General features: G+C 44.2%; 1 protein-coding gene across 1 annotated transcript in view; it reads right to left on the bottom strand.

Annotated features, from left to right (window-relative positions):
- The window catches only part of KCNG2 (potassium voltage-gated channel modifier subfamily G member 2), a 75,164-nt gene that overhangs the window by 16,224 nt on the left and 38,483 nt on the right, over positions 1-20,457 (bottom strand). The window contains exon 2 of the mRNA XM_066625097.1: positions 2,230-3,062. Within this exon, the coding sequence (XP_066481194.1) occupies positions 2,230-2,985 (756 nt within the window). The 5' untranslated portion in view covers positions 2,986-3,062. The remainder of the gene's footprint in view (positions 1-2,229; positions 3,063-20,457) is intronic.

The following is a 20,457-nucleotide window of genomic DNA, read 5'->3' as shown; positions in this document are numbered from 1 at the left end:
AGATGTGCTAGAGGGAATTTCTAAATTTTTACTTTTGGTGATTTCTAAGCCTTCTTAATGTAATTTGTCAAAAATGTTGATATTTTATGTTGAACTGTAAATGTTTTATTAGTAATTTAGTATCTTAACTCCGTTTTTGATAAACGGGATTAGGACTAATTATGTTTGCTTTTATGATTTCTCTATCTATGCCTAATAAAGGTTCATTCATTCATTCATATAGTCTGTCCAGATAAGTACTATATGTACTTTTTGCCCCAACTGATATTTGTAAAGATGGATAAATCTTAATTCTTAAAGGATATTGAGAAGGCTTTTTGAATCAGGGAACCATTTTATTTTGGTATTTGGAAAGCAAGCTAGAGTTAAAGAGCACTTTTTCCTAGAAATCTAACATATTCTAACTACAGAAATCGTGGGAGACTCTTAGAGTCCAATCCTATCCAACGTTCCAGCACTGATGCAGCCACAATGCAGCCCCAAGGTAAGGGAGTAAATATTCCCTTACTTTGAGGAGGCATCTGTGACTGCCCTCACCAGCACCACAGAACGCAGCTCATGCCCCGTTGGCATGGCTCCATCAGCCCTAGAAAGCTGAATAGGATTGGGCCCTTTGCCTCCTAAGGAAAAGATATCTTCAATCCTAGATATTTACACAGATATAATGACATTTCAATTTGTCAGCATAAGAGGGCTTTCCAAAAGAATTTAGCCCCACATACCAACAGAAGCATGCGAGAGAGAAAAACTGTCCAATATCCACCAGAGTCGCAGTTTATTTCACAGTGAGACATTTTTCCAAAAATAAGAGGATTACTTAAAAAGGCAATTGTGAGGAGACTCCTATTGTTAGGGAACTCAAATCCTTACAGGAACATTTGGAGGTTATTTGTACACCATAGATTAGAGAAAGAAGCAACACTATTTATCTCTTTAGGGATTATGAGTTTGAGGGTCTTGTAAGTAATATCGCATATGTATGTGAAATAAGAGAAAAAACAAATACACTTTGATTAACTTTGATGTGGTGGACAAACAAGTAGACAAACCTGAGACATCTCTGTGTAATTGGGAAGTAGCACAATTCCCCCTCCAGCATCCTCTTTCCTGCCAATTCTCTAGTAACAGCAATAATGATGGGCAGCCCAGTCCTGAGCTGCCCGGGGCACCCAGGCTTGGCGGCACCGAGAAGGGTTGCTGCCAAATCCAGCACCTCCTGCACTACCGCAGGAGGCACCTCAGGAGAACGGGACGTTCGTCCCCTTCCCCCAAGTAAGATAAGCAGCCCCACAATGGGGCTACTCACTTTAAGGTAAAGGCACTTGAGTAGGGCGCGCAGCCCTACACGAGTGCCTTGGATCCTGCAGAGTGGAGCTCCACGGATCCTCCTCCCTCCCCCGGCACGCCTCCCTCTGCCCTCTCTCTGCCCCCTGCTGGCCTCCCCCCTCTCCGGAACGCTGCCTCCCTGCCCCCACCCCCGCCTACTGTGCCGCTGGTCGGTGATCCTGTAGACCGCCAAGCTGCGGGAGCACGTTTGCGACTGTGCTCGGCAGCACGGAGCTGTGCCAAAGAAAACAACAATAGGGGTAACCAGAACATATGCAGTGCAGGCTCCACCACCTATTTTCAGGTACAGATTACAGTGAACCCTCAATTTAATTGGGTAATGGGATGTCATTATGCAGAAAATCCATTAAATCCAGATTCCCCCCCCCCCATTAGTTCATTAAACCTCTGCCTTAGAAAGATCCATTGGCACTGCTGCTCTGCTCCCCAGCAGGCTGCTCTATGAACATTCTGGTGGAGAAAAGAGCAGCAGCACCAATGAAGCTCTCTAAGGTAGGATACAGTTGGGAGGTGAGTGGAGAGGCAGGCTTACCTAGCTTCCATGGCTGGTGCTGCTGCTGCTGCTCTCCATTTTGCAATTGAGCAGAGCATACTATGAACGGAGATATTTCCTATGGAACCCTGCATTCCTAGAGCGGTCTCAGGAATGGAAATATCTTTTGGCAATGTTGAGCAAGCTCTGTAAGGTGAGATTTAACTGATCTTTTGAACCTCAGAAATTGTCCATTATTTCTGAAGTCCACTGAATTGAGGTCCATTGCATCAAGGATTCACTGCACATGAAAATGAGCTACTGCAGAGACAAACCCTTTCTGCAGAACGATGATTTTCTGTTATGCACATTTCTAACTTCTGAGACAGTAAATACTACTGTGCACTTACCCGATCTTCTTCATCTCTCAAATCCGGCATGGTGCTAATACAGAGGCTAACTGCAGTGATGGCAACAAAGGAAACAGATATGCAAGCAAAGATCTTTCCTGGGATCCCTGAGTGAGGATTCTCCACCATATCCCTGAGCTTTCTCATACACAAACCCAAACGACTGCTGTCCTTGAAGGCACACTGTGGCTCTTCATTAGCTATCATTTCATCTTCGAACAATGCAGCCTCAGCCATTTCCTCCTCTTTCTGTCGCAGTCTTTTCTTGCAGCACCACTCCAGGTGTTCCTCTTCTATCCCCCAATAAACCAGCTCATCTTGGAAAGAGAGGGCACACATTTCCCTGAGAAGCCTAAGCTTCCCAGCTGTCAAAAAAGTCATGATGGTCCTGAAGGCACAAGGGTTGCGGTCAAAAAAGAATTCATTGCAACTGACATCGTAATCATCACAGATATCCATGATCTCATCATAGTTGTTGCATGATTTTAGTTTTCCAAGCCTGGTCAATGGGCAATTGTCTAATGTGGTCCAAGGAATCCTGTACTTGATGCCACCTACATTGATGATAACGTAGCGAGTTTGGTCCTCCCGGTGGGCAAAACAACATAAGTCTTCCCCAGGATGTAGAAGTTTGGCTTTTTTGTAGAAGAATCCTTTCTTGGTCTGCACCTCGCAAATTGTCTCCAAGTTGTTGAAAGAGTATGAGGTGAACTCGGGATTTGGGTTCCCAGGGAGCAGTGCCATTTCCTGATACATTTGGTAGGTTCATGGGGGTGCCCAGCCTAATCCAGAAGATAGTAGAGTCTTGACTGGTGGGGGCACAAAAGCAGAGTCTAAAAAATTAACAATAAAGAGTGAAAATTAGCATTTACATACAGGCAAAACAAAACTCTTCTGGATCTAGTTAAGGTTTTGTTTCTACCTACTGGAGTATTTCTTGCAGTTTCTTGTAGAAAAGGACTGAAATCACAAAGTTCCCAAACTTCCCAGTGCAGTTCAAAGTAATAAAATATAGACAACGTTGCATAATTTGTAAGAAATTACAAATTAGAAAAAGTTATAGGGGAGGCCAAGGAGAGGGTGGATCAGGCCCAGGAGGGGCCGGAAGTGGCAGCAGCAGCACACAACATGTCCTTCCCCTCTCCCACGCCTGAAAACCCAGCACAGGGCTTCTCAGACAGCAATTTTGCTGGCACAAATCCAAGTAGCCCCACTGCACAGGCTGGAGCTCTACATGGAGGGGATGACTGTTCCCTTACCCTGAGGAGACCTCCAGCCTGCTCCTTCCCAGCCCTGGGTACAGCATGGGCCATACAGCCCTACTGAGCCAGTACTGGTTAGGACTGGGCTGCCTGAGACCTTATTTTTCACTGTGTACTTCATTTGTAAAAGAACTACAGCACTGAAAGATGAAGGTAAGTAATATTACAATTTATAGTAAGCTAAAGACAACAAAAATTTAACCAAAAGTTAACTAGTAAGATATTATTACACTAATTCATGTCAATGCTTTATTAACACTGTGTATTGTTTCAAAAGTATTATTCGTATGTACGTAGAAAATATACATCAAGTATTTTAATCTGAAATATCCATGTAACTGTATCTACCTACACTTCTTTACGCCACACAGAGCTATTTATTTATTCATTTATTTATTTAAAGCATTTGCACCTTCCCTTCCACTAACAAGGCTCTCAAAATGGCAGAACAACACAGGACACAATCCTAACCAGATCTATTCAGAAGTAAGTCCTATTGTGTTCAGTGGGACTTACTCCCAGGAAAGTGAGGTTAGGATTGCAGCCACAGTAGCAGTGCACATGGCTTTGCTGCTGCTGGGTGGGAAGAGGAGGAGGAAGGGGAACTCAGGCTGCACACTCATCCACCCTTTTTGCTTAGTGTGCTATTGCAGGTTGTGGTTCAAAGTGGCTCCCTGTTCTTGACAAGATGAAGACTGCTGTTCCACACCTTAGCACCCTGTCAGTCTCATCAAGCCACACAAAGCAGAACACAGACTACACCACAAACAGAGAATGGAACAAAGTTTCACCACTGCAAAGTGCTTGCAAACAGATCAAAGACAACTTTAAAAAGAAAAGGGCCACTCCGTGCGTAAGCTTTTCAAAGACTGGGTAAAATAAAATACTCAGAAGATGCAGAAGCCATGCTTCCATTCCATGTCTTACTACTTATGCTAATTTTTATGGCATACAGCCAGGATGTGATTTTTATTTCCATTTCAGCATATTTAGAACAAGTGTTGACAGTATATTTTTAAAAGCCAAAACATTCTGGCAGGCTTTTTGTTTTGGCATGAACAAAAATATACATGATGTGTATATATTTCTACTTTCAGTGTACATCTGATTTGCTATTTCCATTCTTCTAATTTGAGAGAATGATAAGCTTCCACTTGTACAAATAACAAACATGCATTAGGTCTCTGGCTGTTGTTATATCTTCACTGGACAATTTAGGGTATTGATAATGAGACATTAATGACCCAATCCTATCTCCTGTTTGCGGTGCCACCATAAATTGCATGCTACTGCCCAAGTGCAAAGGAACCTCTAGCAGCAACAGCCCAGTCAGGCTGCACTGGAGCAAGTAAGATGGCAGCTGGCACAGGCCATGTGCAGTCTGGGGTGGGAAGAGGGCAAGGGGTGCAAAGCAGTTTGGAAGGCTGGATCTCAGCAGCAAAGCGTACAGATCCAATCCCCAATTTTCAAGCTTACCCACCCCCTTCTTCTCCCTGGATTTACACCAGTAATATAGCTGGTATGGGTCCAAGGAGATCCATAGGCTATCAGTAGAAGACTGAGAGGACCCACTGATGATTGGGTGCTTGACCAAACCAATCCCTCCAAAGTCAAAGTTTCCAATGGGATTTGTCTCATCTAGCAGTGGCCTCCCCCTCACCCATGTTTCCTTTTCCTGCCTTCTGTGCCATGTCTTGTGGAATCATCTCCCTCCCCCTTGAAACTTACTTTAAAGCCCTCTAATCAGGCTCTTGAATATCTACTCGAATACATTTTTTCCAGCCATCATGAGATGTACTCTATCTCCTTCCAGAATATAGTCATCCTGAAAGCAGCAGTCACAATCCAGGAAACCACCTGTGGAATCATTCATTCAGAGAGTTTTTTTTGTTCTCTTTGCACCTCATGGCCCTCCATCAGAAGTACTGACCAAACACCACCTGCACACCAAATTTTTTCATCTTCTGGCAGAGACCCACATAGTCCTTTATGACTTTATGACCACATAGACCATGCCTAGCAGTGTGGTTTGTTTCCACAAATTAGCAAGTCATTGGATCCGATGAGCCTGGGCAACCTCTCCATCAGATTCCTGATTTTCACCCCAGGGAAACAGCACAGCTCTCACTCTAACTCAGTGATCTTCAACCTTTTTTGTCTCATGACACACTGACATGGACCTAAAATGGTCAAAGCAGACCATCCATTTTTGGACAATTGACAAGGCACACCATGCTGTTGGTGGGGGGCTCACACCCCCCAATGGCCCTACTAATAAATGACCCTCCCAAACTTCCACGGTACACCTGTAAACCATTTGCAGCACACCAGTGTACCATGGCACAGTGGTTGAAAATGGCTGCTCTAACTTGTCTGGAAGGTGCATGGCTGCTATGAATGCCATTCAGCCCACTACAAGGAATGAGTATAACGCTCCTGCTTTAAAAAGTGATTATGGACAGTACCTAGGGGAGTAAGGGGGCCAAATATGCCTGCAGGGGTGGCGCCGCCAGCCTCAGCCCCTACCACCCGTTTTTCATCTTTTTTTTTAAGAGAAAGAACCCCGCATCTCGATCAGCTACTTTCCCTTTAAAAAAATACAGAACAAAAACAACCTGCTCCTGATGAAGGAGGGGGCTGCCCAGAATTGAGCTGAGAGTGGCTGTGAGTTGCAGCCACTCAGGGAGCAATTCTGGGCTGCTTTGTGTTGCCCCTTCCTCTGAGGAGAGGAAAGAAGTGGCCCAGAGTGGCACGGAATAGTATTGGAGTGGCTGCAACTACCTGTGCTGTTCCTGAAGTGGTTATGGTGATGTGATGACATCACCGCAATTACTTCCGGGTCATAAGAACAGCCTCACTGGATCAGGCCATAGGCCCATCTAGTCCAGCTTCCTGTATCTCACAGCGGCCCACCAAATGCCCCAGGGAGCACACCAGATAACAAGAGACCTCATCCTGGTGCCCTCCCTTGCATCTGGCATTCTGACATAGCCCATTTCTAAAATCAGTGGATGGGGACAATAAAGTGGGAGGCGGCCCCAAGCAGAAAAAGTCTCAGGATCATCTCTGATTATAGATGCACATCCATATCTGTATCGGCCACGTCTATAAAAGTCTGCTCTCACATGTGGGTCTCCTAGGTTGAACCAGGGCAAATGACGCTGCATAAAAATCATTTTCCTTTGTTGAGCCAGCAGCAACCACTTTTCCAGCTATCCAATATTTCAAATTAGAAGACAATGTACCTAGGTCTTTTATTGAAAAAAATAGGTTTCAGAAGAAGGCTGTCAGGTTCATTAACAATTACTGGATAAGATTCCAGTAAGATAAGATTACTGGATAAGATTCCTTTGAAACAAAAATAGTTTACTGTGATGTGATTTAAAGTCACAACCATAAAACTCCACCACAAGATTGTGGGCAGAAGCAGCTTAGACAGAGGCAAGGGGAAACTTTTCCCCTTACCCCTGGGTAAGGGCTGCTGGCCACAATGGGTCTCCTCAGATTTGCACCACCTCCTGAGGTGGCACAAGTCCAAAGAGAGCAGAGCGGCTTGAAGCAGCTCTGTTCTCCCCGGGGATGGGGGTTGGGATCCAGCATAACTGCCCGATCCCAGCCCCGCCTCCGTCTCCTCGCCCGCCCGCCCCAGGGGCCACCCATCGCCCTCCCTCCCCCTGCCCAGGAACACCTCCCTCCCTCCTCCTCCCTGCCCCCTCACGCCTACCTTTTCCGCTTGTGTCGCTGCAGGCGAGCCAATGCAAGCGGCAGACGGGAAGCTGGCGCAGAGGCTTCTGTCAGCCTCCGCAGGCTGGCGCTTCTCAGAATGCTTGCCAGGCTTCCCCTCAAGGAAGTGCAAACATACTTTACGGCACGTTTGTGACCCTCCCAGGTTGGACCAAGGGACTTGGGCCAGTCTATCTAAGTGTTTGGCTTGAGATAGTGGGAGTTCTCTCTGGAATCACACAAGAGTGTCTAGTAATTTGTAGTGATCACTGACAAGCTAACAGGATGAGCTAGAAAATGTCATTGCTTACAAGCAATTTCTACGTTACTGTGTCATAACATTTATCAATTCACAGCCTGGCTGCAAAATATCACAGAAACAAATTTGATGAAAAAATCTGGATGATACTGCAGCTGTATTGCTGACAGTGGTTGCAATGCCACCAACTCATAAGTCCTTCAACAAGGTTGTAAATTGCTTACAAGCAGGGCTTTTTTTCTAATGGAACGCGGGGGGACGGAGTTCCAGCACCTTTTTGCAGGGGCCCCTCCCCTTCGGAGGCATTCCAGGAGGGGGGGAGCAAAACAGAGGCATTCGCTGGGTGGGTGCTGGGTGGGCTGGCGCCTGGCCCCTGCCTGACTGCACAATGACCCGCTCCTGCCCCCATCCCCAAGCTCTCACCCGAGCCCGCCTCCCCTCCCCCTGCGCTCTGCTCAGGGCAGCAGAGAACATACAATTGCATGCCAAGCGCCTTCCCAAAGACACAGAGTATTCTGATACCTGAATTAAACCATATTTACTCGCTTGTTTGCAAACGTAGCTGTTGCTATGTGCGCCTAAGGACCCCTCTCGTTTAAGAATTCCTTTTTTGTTCTTACTCCCACAGTTGCTTAGAGTAATTTTACTACATGGAACTCATGTAAGCCATTCACTGCTTCCTCTCCTCAAAGCAGTGCCACACTACATACTACACGCTACAAGTGCACCTGTACAGTATTTTTCCCCATGTGTAGAAAAAGTAGCTAGGGGGAAGGGGATGTGGAGATTCACAGCCCAATCCTATGCATGTCTACTCAGAAGTAAGTTCATCTTTAGGGGGGAAGCACATAAAAAATATTTTATTTCTCCAATAAAAAATGGTTTAAAAATAAATAAATAAATAAATAAATAAATAAATAAATAAATAAATAAATAAGTAAATAAATAAATAAATAAATAAATAAAGATTAACAGGTTGTGAGTTCCTGCACCTTTTCTTTTACAAAAAAAGCACTGCTTACAAGTAGAGGTACCAGTAATAATCTCATGCACCATCTATTTTTGTAAAATCTAACAAAATGTTGTTTGCATTTCCCAAACAACAATTGTCTCCGGAAAATACTTCCAAATTACAGCCTCACTGCTGTGGTATTAAGCATTTTACTACCATTCGACTGTCTTCAGGCCTGTGTACACATTATGCCAAAAGAAATAAAGAATCTGTTCCTCGGTAAATGAAGCACATTTGCTTTTGTTTTGTTCTTCACTTCAGGCTGGTTTGCAACCTAAAGGAACAGAGATGGAGGGACTTCTAAGATGTATAGAATCAAGCTGAAATAAATGGTCCTTAACATGCTATAAAACTCTCTGTTGTGTAAAACAAGGTGTACATGGGGGGGCTATATCCTGTATCTGTGGTTATCTGTGGATGTGGGAATGTGAGATGTGAATGTGGGAACCCCTGTGGGATTTTAACTTACCCTGGCAATTCTTGCTTAAACTAGTTCACTACATGCTTAGGACCTCATAGGGACCTTCAGGTTATGCACACACTTAACCACTTCCTGTTAACCTCTCTCTAGTTTTTTTTTTTTTAAACAACTAGGCTGCTGGGAGGTAGCCCTCTGCTTTAACCCATCTTTGCTTAGCCCACAGATGTACACATTTGTGAATATATTCAAGGTTGGGCAGAAACGGCAGAAGGAAACTTTTAGCTGGGGAAAGTCCTTAAGCTAATGGGGTCATGGGGTGTGGCTCCACACCCCTGGGGCTCTGCATGGAAACACGCATCTACAGTACCTGCAGTTTCCAGTATCTGTGGAGGGGGTCTAGAATGGAACCCCTGCAGATACCGAGGCACACCAGTATACACACACAAAGAGAAAGTTCCACTGATTTCAATAGAATGGCAATTCATCTCTGAGCACACTGACAAGGTGTTAAATTCTCAGGGCACACCATCTGTTTTTTTACAATTGACAAGGCACACTGTGCTGCCAGTGAGAGGTTTGCACACCCGTCCATGGGCCTACTAATAACCTTCCCCAAACTCCAGCAGCACACCTGCAGACCATTCATGGCCCACCAATGTGCAGTGGCACACTGGTTGAAAATAGCTGCAATAGAAGTTACTTTCAAAGAAGTGTGCTCATTATCTTAGCCAGATACGGAGTTGGCAGAGCATAATAGTGAATCATGACAGAAGGGCAGTCACCGGTTTATATAGCTCGTTCATTACAGGGAAACTATATGGTTTTGCCCAGTGCCTCAAGAGCATTTTCAGAAATACCTGCCTACCTGTTGCACTGTCCTATGCAACATGCCCAATATAAATATTTCACTAGCAGCAGCAGCCGTGAATCAGACTGCACCAGTAAGTGTATTCCATCATTGCCCAAGACAGCAGTTCTCAATTTTTTTTGGTCTTTAGAGCCCTTTCCACTCCAAGGAGAACAATTTGAGAAACATTGCCATAGGGGATCAAGAGGAAGAGGAATCATTCTTATGGGCAGCCTCTGAGAGGAGGTGGTGTAGGCAGGGGGTGATTAAGTCAACACTGTGCAAGCCATGTCTGGAAGGCTTTTTGTTTGCTTCCAGCATTTTGCCACTGTTTGTGATTTTTAAATTTTCTTTATTTAGACATCATTTAGAGAAGCATCAGCATATGGCTGCTAGACTGGGGGGTTGCTAGCTAGTCAGCAGCCATGTGCTTGCAGACTGCTGACTAAATTTTTCCATCATCTTCTTCTCCCATTGTGCTTTGCCTCCCCTCTGCCCCATCATTTCACACTGGCAGTACATCTGCTAAAGTATTGCTTCAGTGGCCACCATTACATTTCAGTGTGAGTTTTAACTGGTACTGATGTGTAGTACTGAGATGGGCTTGAAGGCATTCAGGAAAAGTAAAAACATGCAATTAAATACATTTTGTACAAAGTTAAGTATTCTGGTAACAACATTCATTGGAAAATCACTAAGGGCACGATCCTGAGAGGGCCTTGGACTGACACAAGCCCCTTGTGCTGGCCTGGGAGTGTTGCAAAGTTCTGTAAAGCACATTTCAACCACTCTGAGGGAAGATAAGTCAGCACACAGACATGCACCAGCCTCCCCAGCTGATGTGGGCCCTGGGGAGAAGGTGAGTTGTGTTGGCCGAGCTCGGGGTCTGTGGGAGGTGTGGAGAGGGCGGGAACGAGGTGGGATAGCGGGCAGCAGGCGTTCCCGGGGCATGTGGAGGCAGGGCAAGGATCTGGTAGTTATGCCGAATCCTAGTCCCATTCCTGGGCAGAATGGAGCAGCCCCAGGCTGCTCCGTTCTGCTCAGGTCCGCACCACCTGACGCAAGTGGACCCATGGGGGCCACTGCACTACAACACCGGGTAAGGGGGAAAGTTTCCTCTTGCCTCGGACCGCACTGCTTTTGGCCCCAAACTCGCGCTGGATGTAGTGCAGGCCTGCTGGCCTGCCTATTTCCAGTGCAAGTTAGGGTTGCGCCCTAAAATGTTACAGTTAATTTTGGGTTTGTCAGAGGAACATATACACAAACTCTATAGCAATTTTTTTTAAAAAACAAAAAACAAATTTTGGAAAACATTTGGCTCTTATTGCAGAGGCAGGTACGTGAGAGAGCCAATGCAAGATAAGAATAATAGCTACTGGACTCAAATTTGGAAAGCCATTCCACTCTGAACCTAGCTGGTAATCCAGATTGCAATAACAGCTTCCTGACAGTAAAAAGATTTTTAAGTGCTATTAACGAAAGAATGACAAGTTACAACAGATCACTAAATTGGGACTGTACAGTTATGGACTTTTCACAACTGTTTTAAATGCACCAATTATTATGGCATGATAGATGTTTAAAGTGTATTATAGCCAAGATTTTCATAGCTGGTTATGATGCACTTCAATATATACTGTATCATCCCAGGATGTTCTCAGGTTCAAAATTGCAGTGAGGGCAATTCAGATTGCTAGTTCTTAGCAGTGCAAATTGCCCTCACTGCAGTTTCCAAGCTGAAAACAGTCAGTAGCGCTTACAGTTATCTCAGGCTGCAATCTTATGTGCACTTACCTGGGAAGAAGTTTCATTAAACTCAATGGGGCTTACGTTTGAGTACATATACATATAATTGCACTGTTACCTTTCTTTTTGCCTTAAAGAGTAAATACTGTATGCCTTACAAGCAAAAGACTCAAGCTGCTCACTCACAGCACAATCCTAGGCTTGTCTACTCAGAAGTAAGTCTCACTGAATTCAATGGAGTTACTACCAAGAAAGTGTGTATAAGACTGCAGCCTAACAGCCCAATCCTGAGCCTCCCGGCACCTGCAGGAGCAACGGTGCCAAAGCAGCTACCGCTGAATCCAGTAGGCACTGGGAAGCCGCCAGGAGTCTCCTTGGGAGAAGGTGTCTTTTGTCTCCTTCCTCTGAGGAAAGCCCCAGACCTTGCAATGGGGCTTCTCAAGTCTGTGCTGGTTATTTTACCAGTGCATACTTCAGAGACTCCATGTCAGGCCTTGTGGCCTGAAATGGAGTTCAGGATCCGTCCCACTCCAGATCCTTCCCGCCTCATTATGTCCTCCCTCGCCCCCCCCAGCCACACTGTCACCCAGCAGTTTCACTTACCCTAGGCAGTGGCGCATCCTCCTCCTGCCATTACTGGCACCTGGCCGGTACAGGCCCAACACCAGTGTGCCCTACTCACTGGGTGCCATAAACATGCTTTATGGCACATTTACAGCACTCAGTGCTGGCTCTGGGGCTTAGTGCCGACGCTGGATGAATTTAGGATTGGGCCCTATGTCAACACAGAGAAGTATTCCAGTTTTCAAATCAGAACCTGTTGTTAGCTATTAATAATAATAACAGGTATGTATATACCGCCTTTCTTGGTCTTTATTCAAGACTTTATTCAAGGCGGTTTACATAGGCAGGCTTTATTTAAATCTCCTGTAGCTCCTCCTGTAGCTATCACAAAGCTACACAAAGAATTAGTCCCAGCTAAAACATGATATATATGCATTTACAGCCAACACACTCATGAAGCAAACAATGTGTGGAGTAGCAGGTTGAGCAGAGTGGCAAACCAACTTGGTTTTTTTCATTTTTTGTTGGCCTCCACCTCCCTTCAGCCCACCACAGATGGAACTGCTCTGATTCTTTTCCTGCTCATTAAAAGTTAGTGGGAAGTGCATCAGAAGGCAGTGACCTGAGGGTTTTCAAATGCTTCTTATTTTGTTTAAAGTGACTGCATCAGGAACACATAAGATTAAGCTCACTATCTTCCACTCAATTTTTTCTGGTGGTGTATGCAGCTGTGGTGGCATTTGTGTGTGCTTCAAGCAGCACATGAGCTTGGGCCAGGTCTGCACCCACTCAGTTCTGATGTTTCCGGCCTGGAGACAATCTTAATACTGGTTGCATGTGTGTCACTCTCAGTCTTCCTGTTGTTTTTGATTTCCTAGAGGTGCTTACCAAGGATACCAAACGAAATGAATAATCTTTCGACAAAAAACAGGATTTGAACACCGCACCAACTTGTTACACTAGTCAAGCCATTCTTAAGTAAAATTATCTGTTTTAGAATAATTACAAGGTTGCATTATTAGTTCAAGAATGAATAGAACTTTCTGCAATATCTCCAAATAACATGGACATCACAGCAAACTAGAACTAGCACAAACCATGCTTTGCAAACTCACTTCAAACCATGGTTTCTTATTTTCCATTACAACTTCATGCCAGCAGTGGTTAATGTTCAAAACCTTTGGTTTGGTTTCTAAATTCAGCCGAAATGACAATTTACGAATTCCCTGCACTCAGGAAGACAAAATTTCCTCCTTAGAGCAGTGCTTCTCAAACTGTAGGATAACACACAAAGATTACGGCTGGTTCTCACATGCACGTGCATTTCCTGATTACTGTACACTTGATGACTGGCACTTGAACATGCTAACCGACTCAGGAAAAAACACTGCATTTGAGTTGTATGTAGCAGATAGGATAAAGGAAGCCATCTTTTTAACACTCCTCTTGTGTCTTTTACAGCGTAGCCTGACATTCAGAATGTATGCAGATGAAACTTTTCCATTTCCAGGGCAGTTGTTAATTTCTTTGTATCAATCAGCTATTGAAGGCACAAGACTGGGGTCCATTTTAAAAAAGTCAGCAACCCTAGCAAAGAACTCTACATGTCTCCCTGCTTTAAAGGTGGTTGGCAGAAACTTCTGAAAGAAGGTCCAGCTTTTGAATCAAGAGAATACTGAAATTGAGAAAAAAGTACAGACCTGGAAAACTATATAATTATGACTGCAATCTTAGGGACAGTTTCCTGAGAGTAAGCCCCATTGAAGACCAAGGGACTTCTGAACAGAGGCACATAGGATTGTACTCTGTGTGATTTTACTGTGACTTTATGGCACTGTAAAATGCAGCATACTTTTGCTTTGCTATGTCTTACTATTCAAGAGCTATTCAAACTCTTTCCAAAAGGTCACATGTTTCAACAGGACAGGAACAGCTGCTAAAAGTGGACTCTGAGGCTAATTAGTAATTTGTGTAATGAGTGAGAAGAGGTCACTGATATGTTTCTTACAGAATGTCAGTGGGCCAGAGGTCAAAAGAATGTGTTTTTGCCTGACATACCTGGGCAAATACCTTGTTGCTGTAGATGCCAGAGATTCTCCATTCTAATAACTACATCACCAGCATGTCACATTCTCCAGAGACACTTGATATAGGAAGGCTACTGAACAACTGATGCAAGCAAATCTTCTGGTTCAAGACATAATTGGGGCTTCTCATATCACACAGGTTTGTATTTTGACATATAATTTAGAAGCTTTCATTACTAGGGAGTAATTCCTAGTTGGAGTTTTGAGAATGAGAATGAGAATTCTCTGTTGGGAGTCATGGAATTTCCTGTGCCATTGCCTACTTGAGATGGCATCACATGCATGAAAATGTCAGGATTTTTAGAGGAAATAAAAATGTTACAGATGTCATTTTGTAAAAAAAATCACTTTGAGTGACACATTTTTGTTTCCAAACCTTTATTTTCACATTGCAAGGGACAAGCTGTTGCCCATAAAGCATACATCACTCTGCAAGTGTCTGCTACACATATTCAAATCACTGTGTGTCAGTTCAAAATTCCTCAGACACACTTCATGCTTGCCAAGGTTTTCAATCCCTTCACCCCATCAAACCATGTCATTGAAACAATCCTATTATAGTTAGAAAAAAAATAATCTGGGCTTTCAGTTCCTTCAACTGAAAATCAACCAAGCACTCCCTTTAGAACAGATGCTATAGAGAGATATGTTATACCATAAATGTGAGGCCTAATTCATGATCTAAAAAGGGGATGGATTCAGAGGAATTTGTATCAAAGCCATCCATTCAGTCACTATAGCCTGGCAAATCTGAAACTGCATGATCTCATGAAGTCTCCATGGTTTCAAACAATTCTCCCCTCGCCCCGCCATGTCCAGGACATACTGTTTACCCCATACTGTCACATACTGGTAACTAAAATAGATGCCAGAATCAGATGCCTGAGAATGCCCCATCCAATGAGGTGCTTGAGAAAGGGATTAAAGGACAGTTCAACATATTTTCAACTACTGCTGAAATAGATTGGCTTTACAGATTATTAATATTATTATTAACAGTATTTATATACCGCTTTTCAACAAAAAGTTCACAAAGCGGTTTACTGAGAAAAATCAAATAACTAATGGTTCCCTGTCCCAAAAGGGCTCACAATCTAAAAAGATGCAAAAGAACACCAGCAGACAGCCACTAGAAAAGACACTGCTGGGGTGAGATAGGCCAGTTACTCTCCCCCTGCTAAATAAAAGAAGAGCACCCACTTAAAAAGTGTCTCTTACCCAGTTAGCAGATCAACAAAGAACTAAACTAATTAGGTTACATTACCAGCTAGTGACCTGGGGTATGAGGGAATCAAGAAAGGACCCATAGAAATTGAGTAGAACAGTTATTCAATTAGAGAAAACTTAGAGCTCAATCCTATTCCCCCCCCCAGTCCGTGTGCACACTGGTGCAGCCATTCCAAAAAAGGGGCACCCTATATCTGGGGGGACAGCAGAGCGATTTCACTAGCAGAAGTCTGAGTTAAAAAAGGGAGCAGGAAGGCAGCAAAAATGGGGGATAGGATAACTTGTTATTTTATATTGTCATAAGCTATCTTGATGATCCCTTACATGAGACAAAACAAAGCCCAATTTTTTAAAATAAATAAATTTTTCCTGCTTTATTTCAGCACAATTAATAGTGCTTGTCATGAAACTTGCATACACAATTTAAGCTATACAATTTAAAGATAGGTATTGCCTTTAAAAATAACAGGGAAGAGTGTTGTATGTGCTTTCCTGCAAAGTGGGTCTTCCTCGTCCACAGGTTCAGAACCTGTGGATTTAACCCAATCCGGGTTTGGAATCTGCGTCTGGAGGGTGCTGGAAGTGCTGTCCAGTCATGTCTGGCAGGGTTCTGAAGAGCATGGAGGTCGCGCACAGCCTCCTAGTGCCTCAGACAGCCTCTGAGAGGCACTTCTGGTTTCTCAGCAAAGGTGAGAAGATACAAAATAAAGCAATAAATGTTTGGCTCTTAGTAACAGTTCAGCACCCCAGCGTTTTATTTCTAGCAGCCCAATCCACAAGTTAAGTCTCACTGGACATTTTGAGAAGCTGCCAAAACAGCATGCAAAGAACAAGAGAGCATACTCTCAAAGGGCCCAGCCCAGTAAAACAGAATATATAGCGAGACTTATTGGATATGCACAAGTCCCTTTGATATGAATGAATGTTACATAGTACCAGAACTGGCAGGATTGTGACTTTTATCTATATACAAAGAGATATCTCCAACAGTTCACAGAACAATTATGAAACCGTGCAGTTCACACATGGTGTCTGAATACAACACTATTGCCCTCAGTGCAAATCAATTCACAGCTGCTAAACTCTCTAGAGATGCTGCTTTCAGCCAATTAATCTCAATTTGATGCCTCCTTATATCAATTTCCAATTCTTTTGACCATGTTTCTAGCAAGCCTCTTTTTCCAGTTATGTGGGCTCAGAAGGCTATGGTCTCTGGCAGTTCAGAGAGAGAGCTTAAAATCCTGTCATTCCAACTAACCATCTCCCTAGGTTTTGTTTTAACTGGCCTGTCACACAGTATAATCTGATTTCTCAGTGCAGTCATTCCAAGAGTTCATTGCTTCGGCACATGCTCATTAACATCTGAAGTTCATTAGTGTCATTGTAAAGTTGGCAAATTTGACTCTGGATTTTCCTGGTGGATATTTCCTGACCCCAAACATCTAGGGTCAGACCCGACCCTATGAAGCTCTAAATCAACTGCTTTCACCCCAGAAAGTATTTTATCCAGTTATCCTATCAAATACAGGCAGGTTACAAACACCGTACATATTTCTCTAGGTGTCTAAATCTCACTAATACTGGGGAAGTAACAGAAAATGAGTATACAAGGATGGTAGCAAATCTATCCTCTCCAAAGGCCCAGTCCTATCCTTGAGATACACCAATGTATATCCATATACGTTAGCACAATGACAGCCCAGCCAGCGTAGAAGCCGGGCTGCCAATTGACACCAACACGTCAGATAAACGCCATACTGCTATAGCTCAGATATCACTCAGATGTCAGCACAACTCCACAAATAGAGAGGCCAAAACAAGGAGAAGAATGTGATGGGACATAGGAGAGACCAAGAGTCTACATATGCCATATCCTAACCCCCCAAAGCCAGAAAAATGCTGTGCCAACAACAGAACTGGTATAGGTAAGATGAGCCAAATAAGGACCAATTGAAAAGGGTAAAAGGGCTAAAAGGACTGAACCTTCGGCTGCCCCTTCTGCCTTGCGATGGAGCATAGAATACAGACTTCATTTGGCACCCAATTACAGCACACCGAACCCAGCATATAAACCCCCACCAGAGAGACTATAGCTCAGATAAGAAGAGTATACCTCTGTTCTCTCAAAGGGGAACTTTGGTGATGGGAACCATGGTGAGGGGCACTTGGCACACAAAAGAAGCACTAGGCACGAACAACTTCCTGTCCCTCACAACACGTATGACAAGATAATTAACACTTGTCCTCTCAGAATCTTTTATTTTTATTGCAAGTGCTCTGCCCCAGAAAGGCTCCACAGACAGATGCAGCCACGCCACCAGAGTGCGCTCTGCAACTTGCTGGGGGGCAGTCCTGGAGGTCTCCTCTGAGTACGGCAACATTTGTTCACCACTTGGACCTGCACCAGCAATCTGGCAGATTGAGGAAGGCAGTGTTGCTGCTGCCGATGTCGCCCCATTCCAGCCCTCATTCCACCCAATCCCTTATCCATCCACCCCCTCCCCGCCTTCCTCCCTGCCCTGTGCTGACTGGCTAGCACTAGGGGTAATGATGGCTTTGCAGGCAGGCCATTGCCACTAATGATTTGCAGCAGAGGCCGTGGTTCACATCTGCGACTGCTATAAAGTGCCTTACATTGATAGAACGTGAGTTTGGACCATACGGTATTTTATCTTTCTAAGAAATTGTACAGACATGTACAGACAAGCACATCTTAGGCACTATGAAAAACAGCAACTTTAATGACACAACAGGCTGTGTCTAAGTTTTAGGGGCTGTAATCTGCATATAGAAGTCACACCATTTTAAAGTATTGACAGTGTTCTTTTACCAAGAAGTTCAATTATTACAGCTAATGCATAACAGATGATAAAACTTCTCTTTCTGCTTGTGTTTATTCCCCCTATTTTATTTTATTGACAAGGCTTCTGGCAGATGCTTCATCAAGTCTCTAGGGTGAGGCAGTCCCATAGTGAGAAGGCAGCTACAGAGGCCAATTCTCTAGTGCCCTCACTGTCCTGACTTGGCATTCCCATGGTAACTGCAAAAAATTTGACCCATCTGAGCAAGTGATCTTTGCCATTATAAGTCTCAAATAAGGGTTTTAAAAGTTCAGTGATCTTTGCCATTATGAGTCACAAACTAGGGTTTTAAAAGTTCAGATGCTCTCTTTGCACTACCTTTGCAATCTTTTTAAATCCCTGCTCACAACTTTTTGAAATATCCACTATGAACACCAGCATCATTATTCCCTATTTTTTCCTAGCATCCTATTCATGTTTAATTCTTGTGTTCATACCCTTATAAACAAGAAGCAGCCTCTAATATGCATTTCTATTGAACCTTGTCTAATCTTAACCTAGATGCCCCTCACTTACTGTTTTGTCATAAATTTTTCCTTACAGGTAATTAGATGGCAAGGAAACTACTCTATGACTGACAATGCAATCCTGAGAGAGGAAGCACTGGCCTAGTGCATGCTGTGCCAGTGTAAACCATTGTGGAAGTGCCATAAAGAACTTTGTGATGGCCTAAGAGTTGCTGAGGCCAGAGCCTGCACTGGCCTTGCTGCGCAGGCAGAAGACTCAGTGCATGCTGGCCCAGTAAGTTGTGTCAAGTGGCACGGGGGGGTTGAGAAGGGGGTGCAAAGAGGCAGGGAAGAGCAGGGTAGCGTAGATCAGGTCTCAGGAGGCAGGATTGGTGGTAGCTACACATGCTGTATCCTATCCCCCTCCCACGGCCCGGTCCACTGACATGGGGCAACATGGACTTGCACCAGCTACAGAGCTCATGCAGGTCTGAGTCATCCCACTGTCCAATTCTACGGGTCAGCTCCAATGATGGGGCTTACTGTAGGGCAAGGGGACAAATGTCCCCTTACCCAAGGACACCTCCAGCATAGGCAATCTGTGCACAGGATGCACAGCAGGCCCCACTGCATTGGCTTAGGGGGTGGGGGTGAGGATAGAATTGGGCTGTGAATCAATAAAAGACAAGTGCTGCCTACATAATATTATTAGCTGCATATCAGGCAGCCATTGCAGTTACAATTTGCTACAATTGTAGTTCACTGCTATCTATAAACTACTTTTTCATCTCAATTCTTATCTCCTAGTTTTGCTATTACCTTTTATTTATTTATTTGATTTGTATTCTGCCTTTCTCCCTGAAGGGCACCCAAGGCGGCTACCTTTTATCAAACAGCCTCCATTAAAATCCTTCAGTCAAATGCACTTCCACAATCATCTTCAAGTATTGCCACAAAGGTATAACCTGCACAAAAAGTCATGGTTTTATTGCCAGAACTCGTGTGACAACAAGCATCTTCTAAAAGAGTGGTTCTCAAACTTTTTGGGACTTTTACTCCCATGGGGTGGAGGTGAAGGCAGCGAAGCGATGCCCAGGATTGCATCACCAACAGGATTGAAAGGGTGGTGCTTTTACTTACTACAGGCTGCTATGGCTGCAGAAGTTGCAGGGACCCCTGCATAGCTCTCCGCAGAGCTCCCCAAGGCTTGGAACATTGAAGAGTTTGCAAAGCACTTTCTGCTTTGTGAAACTGCTTTGTGAACTCTTCTTTTCAACATTCCAAGCCTCGGGGAAACCCTGCAGAGGGCTGCGTGAGACTCTCTGCAACTCCTGCAGCCTGTTGCAGCTTATACTAAGTTAAAGCATACCCCTTTCACCCAGTTAGCGACATGATCCTGGGGATGGTGTCGCTGTCCTCGCCCCACCCAGCCCCTTAAAGGGACTGGGGAGCATTACACAAGCTGGTGTGTCATGACCACTGTTCTAAAATACGTTTTTAATCGTTTATATTAAAAACATATTTGTAACCTGCCTTTGTGTGGATTCCCAAGGATCTACAGGTTGATTGATAACATCACAAACCAAATAAATATTAAAACAATTAAAATATAATACACAACAAAATGAAATATTAGTCACAAACTAACTAATCAATTAAGCAGCAGGAAACAAAAGCAAAAACCAGCAGAAATAACTCAGTAGGGAACTAGCAGCCCAATCCTGAGCTGCCTGGGATGTGGGGCTGCAGCGGCGTCCAAAATGGCTGCCGTTG

The sequence above is a fragment of the Tiliqua scincoides genome, chromosome 4 (assembly GCF_035046505.1).
Source record: "Tiliqua scincoides isolate rTilSci1 chromosome 4, rTilSci1.hap2, whole genome shotgun sequence".
In the NCBI taxonomy this organism is placed as follows: Eukaryota; Metazoa; Chordata; class Lepidosauria; order Squamata; family Scincidae; genus Tiliqua; species Tiliqua scincoides.
Note: the sequence above shows the minus strand (reverse complement) of the source record. Positions and strands in the feature narration are given on the sequence as shown.